This window comes from Diaporthe citri (genome assembly GCF_014595645.1).
Source record: "Diaporthe citri strain NFHF-8-4 chromosome Unknown scaffold_9, whole genome shotgun sequence".
Taxonomy (NCBI): domain Eukaryota; kingdom Fungi; phylum Ascomycota; class Sordariomycetes; order Diaporthales; family Diaporthaceae; genus Diaporthe; species Diaporthe citri.
Window position 1 is genome coordinate 1,584,687 of NW_025064854.1, and position 12,391 is coordinate 1,597,077.

The following is a 12,391-nucleotide window of genomic DNA, read 5'->3' on the forward strand; positions in this document are numbered from 1 at the left end:
ACTTTTAACCCAAATCTAATGCAAATAACCAAGTTCTGAATGGTGCCCAAGCCGTGTAGAGTTATCCGACAACCTTGTACTCCGAGTTCCACGCCACCCTGGTCAGCCTAGCCGGGTAGAAGACAAGCGGCGCGACCATGACCAAGGCCATGGGGACGGCATCGAACACATAGATAAACGCCTCGCTGCTCGCGATGGTCCCCTTCGGGCCCTGCGCGAACTCGACCAGGCGGATCAGGTTCCGCAGGATCAGCAGGCCAGTGGCGACGTACATGACGGCAAAGCACCTCCTCCACCGGAGCACGTGGCCGATCCCCAGGGCGACGTCGGTCGGCTCGCGGGCCAGCTTCGACTGGACCCTGACGGCGACGTAGGTGAAGAACACCAGCGCGACCTCCTGGAAGATCAGGCCGCCCAGGATGCACTTCTTGCCGATGGCCATGAGGTCCGAGTCGCCCGAGGCCTGGACTCCCACGCCGGCGAGCTGGATTATGAAGGCGAGGACGTCGATCAGCACGTATATCTTTGTCAGCATGCTCGGGCGGATCAAGGAGAAGCGCGAGGCGTCGAGGGCGGTGATCAGCCGGCCCAGGGACATGTAGATGCTCCCGGCGAGAAGGGGAGGGGCGCAGAGGAGAAGCATTGCCTGCATGATCCACGGCCCGATATGTTTCGGTTCCGAGTGGGCTTGGAAGCGGCCGTAGTAGCCGAAGGCTTCGCCTACAGCACGGGATTCGGGTTAGTCCTCTCGTGGGTGGGTTAGATGCTGGCAAGGGAAGAAATGGGATTGATAGCAGCAAAGACAAGTGGACTCACATATCCCGCCCAGTATCATGGGGATGAAGGACCATGCTCGGAAAAAGAACATGTAGCCTACGTGAACTGCTGTTGCGGCAGCAAAGATTGTCACAAATGCCAGCCCTGCCTCCTTTGACGGCGTGTACTGGAAGTATTCGATGTCAAAGGTGCCATTGGCGTGTTGGTTGAAGACAATATCCATGTTGAACTGAAAAGACTGGACGGCAAGATCAAAGAGCGAAAGAATGAGGAATTCTGTATAGTAGTGGTCGTTGTGAAGTCAAAATCAAGATGAACAGAAAAGACTGAAGTCGCGAGTATGGCGCTCCCAGATAGATATTTTTTTCCTTTTCCCATTATCTTGAGCATCTTTTTGGAAAGGCATTGGCCGAATCAGTTCTGTATTTAGACTTATATCCACTGCTTGGACAGGTCGGTGATTTTACGTATTCCAGGGTTGATTTTTCGTATAAGAGAACACGTAAATTGGCACCGAATAAGGCATCTAGAAGCCAATGATTTAAGCGCATTGGCCCGTTTCGCCCTGCATCCCCGGACATCATGCAACGGGCCGGATAGAATCAAAGCCCCCCTAGTAGCGATCTTCTAACATTGACCTGATCAGACCTTGTTCAGTCATGTTCTGTACTAAGTAGGCTGGTATACGGTAAGCCGACCCGCAGACGACACAATCTCCACCGGTTCAACTTCCGAGGACGGCGGCACGCCGTACCCAGACCTCGGCCAGACCTGCACTGCCCCTGGTGCCGCGCAAGTCTCGCCTGTCTTATAAGTGTTGCCGATTATTCGTATTCATCGTATTTGAAGCGCGCGTCCGCCCCCCATTGACAGCAACTCAATGTCCAAACAAGATTCAAGAGCCAGCCGATCATGTCGGATGACAGCACGACTGCTCGCAAAACTGTTGTTGTAGGTAAGCGCACAAGGCGTACGCACCACAAGTAAGTAGCTGCCACTTCCTGTGATTCTCGAAGACGGCCAGCTCGACTTTTTCTTCTGCCGTACCGCCGAACTCCCCAAGCAGCCAGCCTCCGGCCACTCATTCCAGACCCAGTTTCCTCGTCGTGAGACATAGGATGGCAGACGGCGTCTTCTCCTGCCCCTCCTCTGTTTGGAACACCCTCTTCGGAGCCTGCCTAGCTGACTTCAGACGGTTCAGATCACGGCATGGCTGCAAAAATTGCAAGCTGAGACGCATCAAGGTAGGATATATTGTCCATTTCGAAGCCCGCCTCCCCATCTGCCAGGTCTGGATTTCACCCAGACCGTTGTACAGCACGTCGCGTGCACACAGAGGGCTGAGCAATTCCAGTGCGATGAGACAAAACCAACCTGCGAGAACTGTGTCAAGTTCCGCATCCCTTGCAGTTTCAACTCGAATCCCTCGCCCCCTTCAGATGTCTCCCCGCCGGCCAAGGACGTGCCTCGCCGACGAGGTCGGCCCCGGAAGGACTGGCTGGCAGCCGCCGCCCAATCTTCTTCCGACGACCATGGCCCGGGAAACAAGCCAGACCACGCAGCCGGATCTCTCGGTACACCACCAGAACAGCCACCTCCCTACCTGATCGGCGACCACAGCCTGAACATCACCGACCTCCAGCTCCTCCACCACTACATGTACAAGGCCTCCCTCAACATCGCCAACGCGAGAGGGGGAGGCAGCACAGGCCCGACTGGAGGGGGCCCGTCGACCGGCTGCGCCTGCACATCTGCTCGCTGATGGACCCGGTCGGCTCGGACCCGCTGCTGATCGACGTGTGCCGGGAGAGCCTGTCCGCCCTCGAGCAAATCCGCCCGGCCTGCGAGGCGATGTGGGGCAAGACGCCGGACGAGCCGCTGGAGAGGGACCAGGAGAGTTCTGTCTACGCCTGGCTGTACCGGCTGGGTAATGAATATATCCAGTGTCTGCAGAGGAAGGAGCAGATTGCGCTGGTGGTGTTCGGGTACTTTGCCCTCCTGTTGAAGGAGCTCGAGGTCTTCTGGTTCATGGAGGGGTGGGCGGAGCATATCATCATGGGGATTGACCAGTTCCTGGACGAGGAGCACAGGACTTGGTTGGAGTGGCCCAAGGAACAGCTTGGGCTCACTGAGATTACGATTAAGAAGTATAGGGAGTCCATGGTGTTGACGTAGAATCTATTACATGCATGGGAAATGTCAGCAGGCTCACAACGACTTATCATTATATTGGTATTCTGCAGTACTGCCGCCTTTCACATAGTCGTTCTGCCAGCCATGCTGGCAGCTACAACAGCACCTCCCGGCCAATATACGAACACTGCAGCCCGTCTGTGCTCGGCACCAGAAGGCAGGGAATTGATTCGCTGGTCCGGAGGTCGGCGCATTGGGTCAATGTAGTGAGACCCATCTACCCGCATCGCACATTTCGTATCAAAAGCAAAACATCGAATTGTCTTGATCGGTAATAGTTGCAACGTGCGCCGGTTCCCCTGCAAACGAAGCTGGCAGAATCCACCTAGCTGGACAATCGGGTTGCATCACATGTTCCAATAATTTACTGTTGGCATTGAATGGGCGGGAATACATATTGATGCCTAGCTGGCCTGAGCGGCTGACAGATCTAAGGGCGAAGCTAGACAAGGGGACGAGCGAATATCAAAGCACCTTAACCAAACGAAGGGTGAGGCTAGACGAGAGGGACGAGCGAGTATAAATACGCTAAGAGCGGAGGAACAAAGGAGGTTCTTGCTAGTAAAAGGCGTATGCTCTGGAGAGGGATTGAACTCCTAGCTCTGGAAGTGAAAAAGGGACTCATAACCTGTCGTGATGCTAATTACGCCTAAGGTGCACACTTGATGACAGCAGTGACAGAAAGCCTGACAAGGCAAAGGCAGAGTCGAGCGAGATTTCTACACATTTTTACTGGAGAGACCAGCTAGGCTGCCAGCCTGGTGGTGCTCTCAAAATTCGTGGCATTATGGCGACTTCGGTCACCTTACCCGAGGCCTTGGAAATAGCCATCGCAAAATTCCGGAAGATCACCAACAGTCCTGAGGCTCCTGGCTGCGACTTCAAAAACCAGCAGCAGCAGCTCCGCAGAGCCGTGAATGAAGAGCGTGACGGCAAAGGCCTAGCGGACACGATCTTTCAGACCCTCGACTGTTTTGTTGATATTGCAGGCGTCGCCGCCGACGCTGCATCAACGGTACAGACACCATTGGACCCTAATGACTTGAACAATTGCTCATGATACTAGGTATTCCCTGCCGCTTCTGCATGTGTCTCAGGAATATCATTTTTGCTCAAGACAGTCAAAACGTACCGTCATCTGAGGCTTGCTAGTATTCAAGAGGTCATCGAAGGCCTCTATAAAAGGCTGAACCTCGTCAAGAAGCTCAGCGTTGCAGCCACGAGAGGCGCCAACCAAATCAGCGGCGAGCTGAACGATGAACTCCTTTGCATCATTTGCAAGTTCCTTGAGATCTGCACAATTTACGCCACAGTCAAGAAAGCGAGAAGCTCTCGGAATCCCTTGTCACGTTTGAAGTTACTCGCTCGAGCAGCAATTGGGTCGGACTATGGCATCTGCGAAAAAATCTACGAGATTGAAAAGTCCACCCAGGAGGCACGGTCTTTACAAAATGACGAGGCAAATGAGGCAATTACTTCTTCCCAAAGCACCCAGGCTCAGGAACGCGATCGGCAACACATCATCGACTTTCTCCCGTGTCAGGAACAGGGGTACTGGAAAACCTGGGTGAACTCGGCGCTTGGCAACTATCGGCAGGACTTCGTATCTGAGGCAGCAACATGGTTATGTGAACATGCGGCCTTCAAAAACTGGAGCAATCCCGGCACTGATACACGCACTCCGGTCCTGGTCATCCAATCGCCCACAGATGGGTCGGGTAAGAGCAGTCTCTGTTCGGAGGCAATTGCGAGGCTTCGAGATCCGCATTTTACTACCGGAGCGACGCCAGTAGTTTGCTATTTCTTCTTCAAACCCATTCCGGATACAACGCCAGTTGCAAGTGGGCACAAATCAGCTGGACCAGGAGGCCCTCAGCTTCGCGATGCAGTAATGTCTATTGTTTGGCAATTCTCCAAAATCAGCACGTCCTACCAAGGACACTTGGCACAGGAATGCCGATCTAGGCAAATGCCTCTCGCGGACGGGGAAATGTGGCAGCAGTGGCTTTCGAGTTATATCCCGCCAAAAGGTTCCGGACCAATTTTCATTGTTCTTGACGGAATTGATCAAATCAACTTCGATCACCAAAGCACGGACGAGAAGGCACGCATAGCACTGCATAGCATCATCCGAGACGTCAGCAAATCAGCAAAAGGCAGATTGGACATTCGACTGCTCTTGAGCTGCAGTGAGGGCTATGTCACCGCACGCGTCCAGAAAAGCTTGAGCGGGAATCAATCTCCTACATTAATCTCGAAAGCCGGCATTGCGAGTACATGGCTAAGCAATTTATTGAGAAAAGGCTGGAGTGGGTGTGCGATGGCTTTGACAGCGATCAAGACACAAAAACGAAATGGCGCCAGGAACACAAACAACGGCTTCTTAGTCACGCCAAAAGCAAAATTGGAATGCTGTCCGCTCTTTTCAAAGACATTGGACGTTGCGATCCTCATGATCTCAATCGCCTTCTCGACCAGTACTTGAAGAACTACGAAAAAAGCATTTCAGACCACATCCAATCACTGGAACACAGCCTGGCCGATCATGAGATACATGATCTGAACGAAATCATAGCTTGCATAGTGCTGATGGTACGATGGCCTACACTGGCTCAAGTTCAGGACATTGTAGCACTTCGCAGAGGAACCGGATGGCGACCAACTAAAGAGGCTCTAAAGAAGCAGATTCGATGCTATGGGCGATTGTTGACCGTTTCTGGAGATATCGTATCTTCTGAAGAAACCATGAAGTTCTTTTTAGAACGCAAAGAGCCCAGTGTTCGGATCCCGGAGTGGTTCTTCGAGCAGGACCACCAGGTAAGACTTCTCGATGCAGGGCCTAAAATTGACGCTGACTTCCAACAGTCCCAAAGCGATGAAAGTGCTACAATGGTTCACGAGTCGGAGATCGCGATTGTACGACAGTTTTTGGTCTCGGTTTGTGCCAATGACCTTTATGAGAGACTTGGTTTTGATTCCTTTTTCGAATCTTCCCGCCGGATACAGAATACCGCAAGGACGCCATCAGATACAGTTGTCACCAGTGTGGAGGGCTCGATGAGATCGGGCATGCCAGCTGTCTCATACAACAGGATTAAGTTTGAAAGCTCCAAGGGCTATATAAGGATTGTGCGCTTTCTGTTGAAGTCACTTCAGGGCCCTGAAAAGGCAGCCCACAGCTCAAAATACGAGTCACTTCACAGCTACGCTATGGAATACCTCTTCTGGCATATCGACAACATCCACACTGGCCAGGGCCAGGATACGAGTAGTTTGAGGCGGGTTCATAGGATGTTGATGTCATTATTCACTCGGGAATATTCAATCAAGGTGTGGCTGGGACATGACTGGGCCAGAAGCAGACATCATTTTGAGGATTGGCTGAATACTTTAGTTGAGAGGACTGTGGCCTGGAAAACAAAAGCCAATCCGGAAGAAGTGATACTCCGAGCACACCTTCTTCAAGTTCCCATCCAGATTTTGGCAAATCAATGGCTACAGGACAGGGCCAGAAAATGCCACGTTGAGAGGGCTTATGAACAGTTAGCTAAGTGTTACAGAGAAGTGAGTGAAAATTTCCAGTGTCCAGAGCAATATTTATGAGAAGCTTTCAGACTAATACGGATGTCTAGGCAGGAAAACTTCAGTCTGACCCATGTGACGGCAACCTTATCGCCGAAGTAAAGCGCCTTGTTCGTGAGGATGGCCATTGGCCGCCGGAAGACACGCATTCGGCGCACGTTTCTGAAGCACGGGTCATTGAGACATTTCTTTACTACGAAGACCACCGTCAAGTCGTTGAACAAAGTGGGATCCTGTTGAAGCGATGCAGTGCGAATTGGAGAGTACGGTGGTATCTTGCACAAGCACATTTCCGAGAGGGAGAAGTTCAAGAAGCACAGAAAATCTTGGACATTCTGGATCAGAAGCCCCTCGACTTGAAGTTCCGCCAGAAACACCCCGATGAGATGGCAAACATCTTACAGCTCCGTTGGCAGTCACTTGGGCGGAGCCCGGACAATGAGGAGGACTTCAGGAATGCCTGCAACAAACTTCTCCATTACTTTCCGGATCACTATATTACCATTGATGCGTTACTCAGCAGGATGGATGCAGATGAGAAGCTTGAGTTATATAAGGATCTCTCCAGGAGATTCAAGCAGCCTAAGAGCCCTCCGATTACAGTCATGACTGGGCTCCTCCACAACCACGCCGAGCGCCTGGAATTTCACCAAGATCTAATCGCGTGCTTCCGAAAGCGACCTGACAGCCTGATCCGTATCTACACACAGGCTACCGAGGCGGCAGAAGATGGGCATGCAATATGGTACAAATTGCGTTTCTATACTGCCCTGGCTCTGCATTATCAAGACCCGCAGAAAGATAGAAAGCTACAGATACGCAAAAGCAAAAGCAAAAGCAAAAGTCACCGCTTCAGGAGGTTCCTGAAGCCGGCGATGCAAAAGCCGGAGCGGAAAAAAGCTAGAAGTCTGGAAATGTGGGAGCAAGATGTCGAGACCTTTTTGGGACTTCCACACAAGTTGCCAGAAGAGCCAGAGGACGACAACTGTGCCAATATCATACGCACAGTCACAAGTTATACAGCTGGAATGCTCGCCTCAAGCTATACCAGCATGGCTCGGGGAGAACGAGCTTCCATTCAGGAACATGTCAGGCTCTTGGAACGAATCAAGGAACGGAACGCGCCCATGACGGCCTCAGGCCGTCCTAATCATTTTCTAGACCATTCCCTTGCACGTCTTCACCACCTTGATGGTGAAACTAAAAAGTCTCACCAACGGATCCTGAGTTCCATAACCTCCGGCATCAGACTGCTGACCGACAGTGTTCCACATAATGACTGGCAAGGTTGCTTGGTGTTAATTGAAGCGCTGAAGGCGGTGGAGGATGATAGCAATGCTTTGACAGCCTGTGGTCTCTTATACAATTTGGTTAAGCCGAATCAAGCTTTCTGGTTTCGCTTCCAATGCGATGGGAATTGCACCAGGTCTTGGCCGGATGACATGCAAAGCATATTCATGTGCAGAGATTGTGCTGATGTCCAATTCGGAAGCTGCTGCCACAGAAACCACGGTGAGGTTAGCAGGTCGAACTTAGTATGTGGGGACAAACACACATTTCTTGAGTTCTCGGAAGAAGCAGCTAAGGAAGCCCAGAATACAGAGGAGGGTCTGGTCCGTCATGGGGGCGAAGAAATGCCCCTAGAGAACTGGCTCGATTTGTTGCGCAAGGAGTATCTAGACCCATAACTGCAGCAACGTTGCCCAGGCGACTTGAGTAGTTCATTAGCCTAGTCTCGTATCTGTTTCATAAAATTTCACAGACATCTTTCCTTAGTGATGCTTCTCGAGGGGCCTGCTGGCGAGCCGTGCTGCCGTGGAGCACCGGCAGGGGGAGGCGTCCCAGTTCGGTTGCTATTCGGCGCGCCGGGTGGTGAAGTCCGCGGCTTTGGAGGCGCTGGAGGGTTGGCCGGATCGCGGGGCGGAGACCTGCCCGTAGAACCCTGTGGCTGTGGGGCTCTCGAGGACGAAGGAGTTGTGGGACGACCAGTGGAGGCGCCTGGCGCACCTGAGGCAGTATTTCCAGAGGATTTTCCGGGTGCCAGGCTAATTGCCCCCATTCGTGTAGCGAGTGAGCCGTTATCTGTGCGGTAGAAATCACTGGTCTTGCTGTAATCATTGGCGGTGGTGAGTTTTACGAAATCGGTCTTCCTCTTCGCCTAGTCCTCCTTCCTTATAACTCGGCCTGAGATAACGTTGTTGTATTCGCCCTTGACTTTGTCTTCGCACCAGTCTGTCAGGCGCGCCATCCCATCCAGCGGCGTATTCCCCGGACCCTCCATCTCCCGGTGGTGGTCATTCATCCCCATGCAGGCTAGAGCCCAGACTGCTAAGTTAAAGTTGAGGCGATCTACACTGGCGGACCACGGAATAGACTTGAACTCGAAAGAAGCATAGTGTTTGCCTTTCTTCCCGGTGCCAGGATCCTTGAGCACTAGTTCCTTATCGTCGATTCGGCCAACACGAAAGACTACAACCTCATCTTGTGTAAGGAGGATGAAGTATCTGGTTGCTGCGAATCGACAGTATGTGGCTAATTGCCGCAAAGGAAGTAGTCTCTCAATAGCAACGCTGTAGTAACCCCCCACATTGAGTGGTTTCGGCTTGTCATCGTCAGAGTCCTCCGCGTTCTTCCATGACGGAGGTGCAGGGACCTTCTTTGCTTCCTTTTTGGTCATACTCAGATACTCTGACTTCCACTTCTCTGTTAGCTTGCTGTCACCGATGCGGGAGCTGTTGGAAGGTGCGAGGGTCGTATGCCCATACGCTAGCGCTAGCCTATAAATAGGCTCCTTTTAAGCGTTTAATAGCGGGGAGATTTCTCTCCTTAATAACCATAAAATAACTATTATTTGCTTAATTGCTTTATTAAGTTATAAGCTTAGCATTGCTTAAGATATCTTAAAATATTGAAAAATATTAATACCCTTATTTTTATAATTATTTTTATACTTAAATTATTAGGATTTTAATATTATTAGCCTTTACTTATATATTATTATTATACCCTATAATAGCTATCACGGCTAATAATAATTTATAATAATTTGGCATTCTTATCTTATTTAATATTTTAATTATTTACTTTTTTTTATTTATTTACTTGCATTAATTAATATTAATTATTATAAATAAATAAAAATATATAAATATTATTTAAAATATGCTTAAAAATGTATAAATATTATTTAAAAGATATTAAATATACTTAATTTTAAGCTTAACTTATTATTTTTTTTAAAGTTAAACTTAAAAGGAAAGAACTTTTTAAATTAAAGGGTAGTATAAAGTTGCGGCTTTTAGTTTATTAGCCTTAGTAAATATATTATAGGCATTAAGGAATAATTAAATAAGAATGCAGCCTTTATAAAATGGAAAAAGCTTAATAATTAAGCCTTTATTATGCTTTTAAGCTTAATATATTTAAGCCTTATGATATTTATTATATTATATAAAAAATCTTTTAATGCTTAAAAAATATTAATTAATTAGTTTAATTATAATATTAATAATTTAACTATTTATCTTTTTTGTTAATTAATAAACTTATAATATAAAGATAGCTTTAACTTATAAGGCTATTTAAATGCTTTTTAAAACCTTTAAATAAAACTTTATATTAAAACTTTAATGTTAAAATAATTAATTAAGAAGTTAATAAAGTTACTTTTTAAAAGTAATAAGGTTAAAGGCTTTTTTTTCTTAATAATGCTATTAAATATTATAGATAATGTTATTAATAACTTAAGCAGTTAAAATCTTATGATATTTTTTAAAATTAAACTTAAGATAATGGATATTGTTTTCTATGTAAAGGTTAAATAATTTAAAGCTTATTTTACCTTTATTTAAAAAAGGTTGGCATTAAAGGATGCAAAAAAGGCTATAAAGTTTGTATTAATAAGTATTAACTTTATATTAAGCAATAAAGAATGTACTTAATGCTATGTATGAAATTTTATATTTATTAGCTATTTATATATTAATTATGTAAAGCTTGCTAAATATAAAGTTAATTAGGAATAAAAAAAGGGTAAAAAATAAGTTATTATAAATTAAGTTATAAATAAAGAAGTTATTAAAATTTTTAATAATAATAAGGAAGATATAATAGCATTATATGTTAATATTTTAATATATATAATAAAGTTATTAATAATTGTAAGTACTTTAATATTATGGATTTTTAATTTTAATGCTTTAAAATATATAATAAGATATATAGAAAACTTTAACTCCTTATAACTATATTTAAATATAATTATTATTACGGGTGGTAATTAACTTATTGTAAAAGGTATTGGTTTTATAAAGATCTTCCTATAATTATTGAATGGATTAATTATTAAGAGTATCTTTATTAACGTTTTATATAATTATGTATTAAGGAATACTTATTTATTTAGCTAAACTATAGTTTAAAAGAGATTTTAATTAAATGTATAAAGAAATAATATCTTTTTATTATTAAAAAATAATAAATTTCATAGGATATTATAGGTAAAGTTTTAATATAGAAATTTTAAAATTTAAATAATAAAAAATAACTTTGTAATATTTATAATATATAGTAAATTTTATAAAGCTTTTGGTTATAGTAATTTATTAAAATTAATTGCTTAATGCTTATATAAAGATAAAAACATTATATTAAATAAATTAATGGATTTTCATTATAAATTATATTAACTTACGAAGTTTATTAAGAAATGCCTATATTTATTATTAAAATAATAATTTATATAGCTATTTAAGTATATTTAATTTAATTTATTAAGTAAATTTTTAATAAGATTATTAAAAGGTTTTTAATACTTTATTTTATTTATTAATAATTATATTTAATTTTATTAAATTTATTTTATTATTTAAAAGGATAATATTTTAAATATTATTAAGGGATTTTTAAATATAGTTAAAACTTAATTTAGCATGAAAGTTAAGATATTTGGTTTAAATAATAAGGGTAAATATATAAATAAGATAATTATTGCAATATTTTAAAGATATAAAATTATTTATAAAAAATTATTTTTTTACTATTATAAGTTAAATAGCATGCTTAAAAGGTTTATGCATATTATTATTATTAATACTTATATAATAATTTATAATAAAGATTACTTATTTCTATAGCTTAAAGCAATTTCCTATATAATATACTTATAGAATTAAAAATTATACTTAGCTTTATTATGCTAAATAATGTTATTTAAGGCGCTTTATAAATAAAAGCCTAATATTAAATATTTTTAATTATATTTTTACCTTGCATACCTTTATATTCTTATTAAGGCTTATAAGCTAAAAATAAAATTATTAAATAAAGCTAAAAAGGTATATTTTATAAAATTTAAGGCTAAAAGCGAAATTATCTTTTATTTATTTATACTACTTTAAAAAGTTATTATAACTGCAATATTAAGCTATATTACTTAATTTAATTTAATAATAAAGATTATATAAATAATTAGCTAGCTAAATAAAAACATGCTACTTAAGATAAAGGTATTATTAATATCTTAATTAATGAAACTTATTAATAATATAAAATTTATAAATAAACTTGCAAATAAACTATTTAAATTTGCAAAACTTATTAATAAATTACTTAAACTTGCGGAATTTATATAATTATATAATTCTTAAGGATAATGGATTTAGCCTTTATAAAAAGCAAAAGAAAATATAAATATTATTATAAAATGTTTTAAAGATTTTAATAACTTAATATTAATTAATATAAACTTTATGCTAAATCTTGCTTAATTAGCATTAATTAATGCTAATTACTTTAATTAAATCTTTACTTAAGCATTACTTACTAGCATAATAAATAT

The 12,391-nt window shown here is 43.1% G+C and overlaps 5 protein-coding genes across 5 annotated transcripts; 3 read left to right on the forward strand and 2 right to left on the reverse strand.

Annotated features, from left to right (window-relative positions):
• Positions 1–61: 61 nt before the first annotated feature.
• On the reverse strand, positions 62–1,000 carry INS49_015557 (uncharacterized protein; the record flags this gene model as incomplete). The annotated part of the gene is made up of 2 exons (XM_043176236.1): positions 62–720; positions 817–1,000. The coding sequence occupies 2 exons, from the start codon at positions 998–1,000 to the stop codon at positions 62–64; spliced, it is 843 nt and encodes a 280-aa protein (XP_043019691.1).
• A 689-nt stretch (positions 1,001–1,689) lies between these two features.
• Positions 1,690–2,952, forward strand: INS49_015558 (uncharacterized protein; the record flags this gene model as incomplete). Its single annotated transcript, XM_043176237.1, has 3 exons — positions 1,690–1,732; positions 2,067–2,436; positions 2,487–2,952. 3 exons carry the CDS (start codon positions 1,690–1,692, stop codon positions 2,950–2,952), a joined length of 879 nt encoding a protein of 292 aa, XP_043019692.1.
• Positions 2,953–3,757: 805 nt separating this feature from the next.
• Positions 3,758–4,862, forward strand: INS49_015559 (uncharacterized protein; the record flags this gene model as incomplete). The annotated part of the gene is made up of 3 exons (XM_043176238.1): positions 3,758–3,985; positions 4,037–4,688; positions 4,813–4,862. 3 exons carry the CDS (start codon positions 3,758–3,760, stop codon positions 4,860–4,862), a joined length of 930 nt encoding a protein of 309 aa, XP_043019693.1.
• Positions 4,863–5,715: 853 nt separating this feature from the next.
• Positions 5,716–7,854, forward strand: INS49_015560 (uncharacterized protein; the record flags this gene model as incomplete). Its single annotated transcript, XM_043176239.1, has 4 exons — positions 5,716–5,787; positions 5,836–5,886; positions 6,603–7,746; positions 7,817–7,854. 4 exons carry the CDS (start codon positions 5,716–5,718, stop codon positions 7,852–7,854), a joined length of 1,305 nt encoding a protein of 434 aa, XP_043019694.1.
• An 856-nt stretch (positions 7,855–8,710) lies between these two features.
• INS49_015561 (uncharacterized protein) lies at positions 8,711–9,229 on the reverse strand (the record flags this gene model as incomplete). Its single annotated transcript, XM_043176240.1, has 1 exon — positions 8,711–9,229. The coding sequence occupies one exon, from the start codon at positions 9,227–9,229 to the stop codon at positions 8,711–8,713; it is 519 nt and encodes a 172-aa protein (XP_043019695.1).
• Between the last annotated feature and the right edge of the window lie 3,162 nt (positions 9,230–12,391).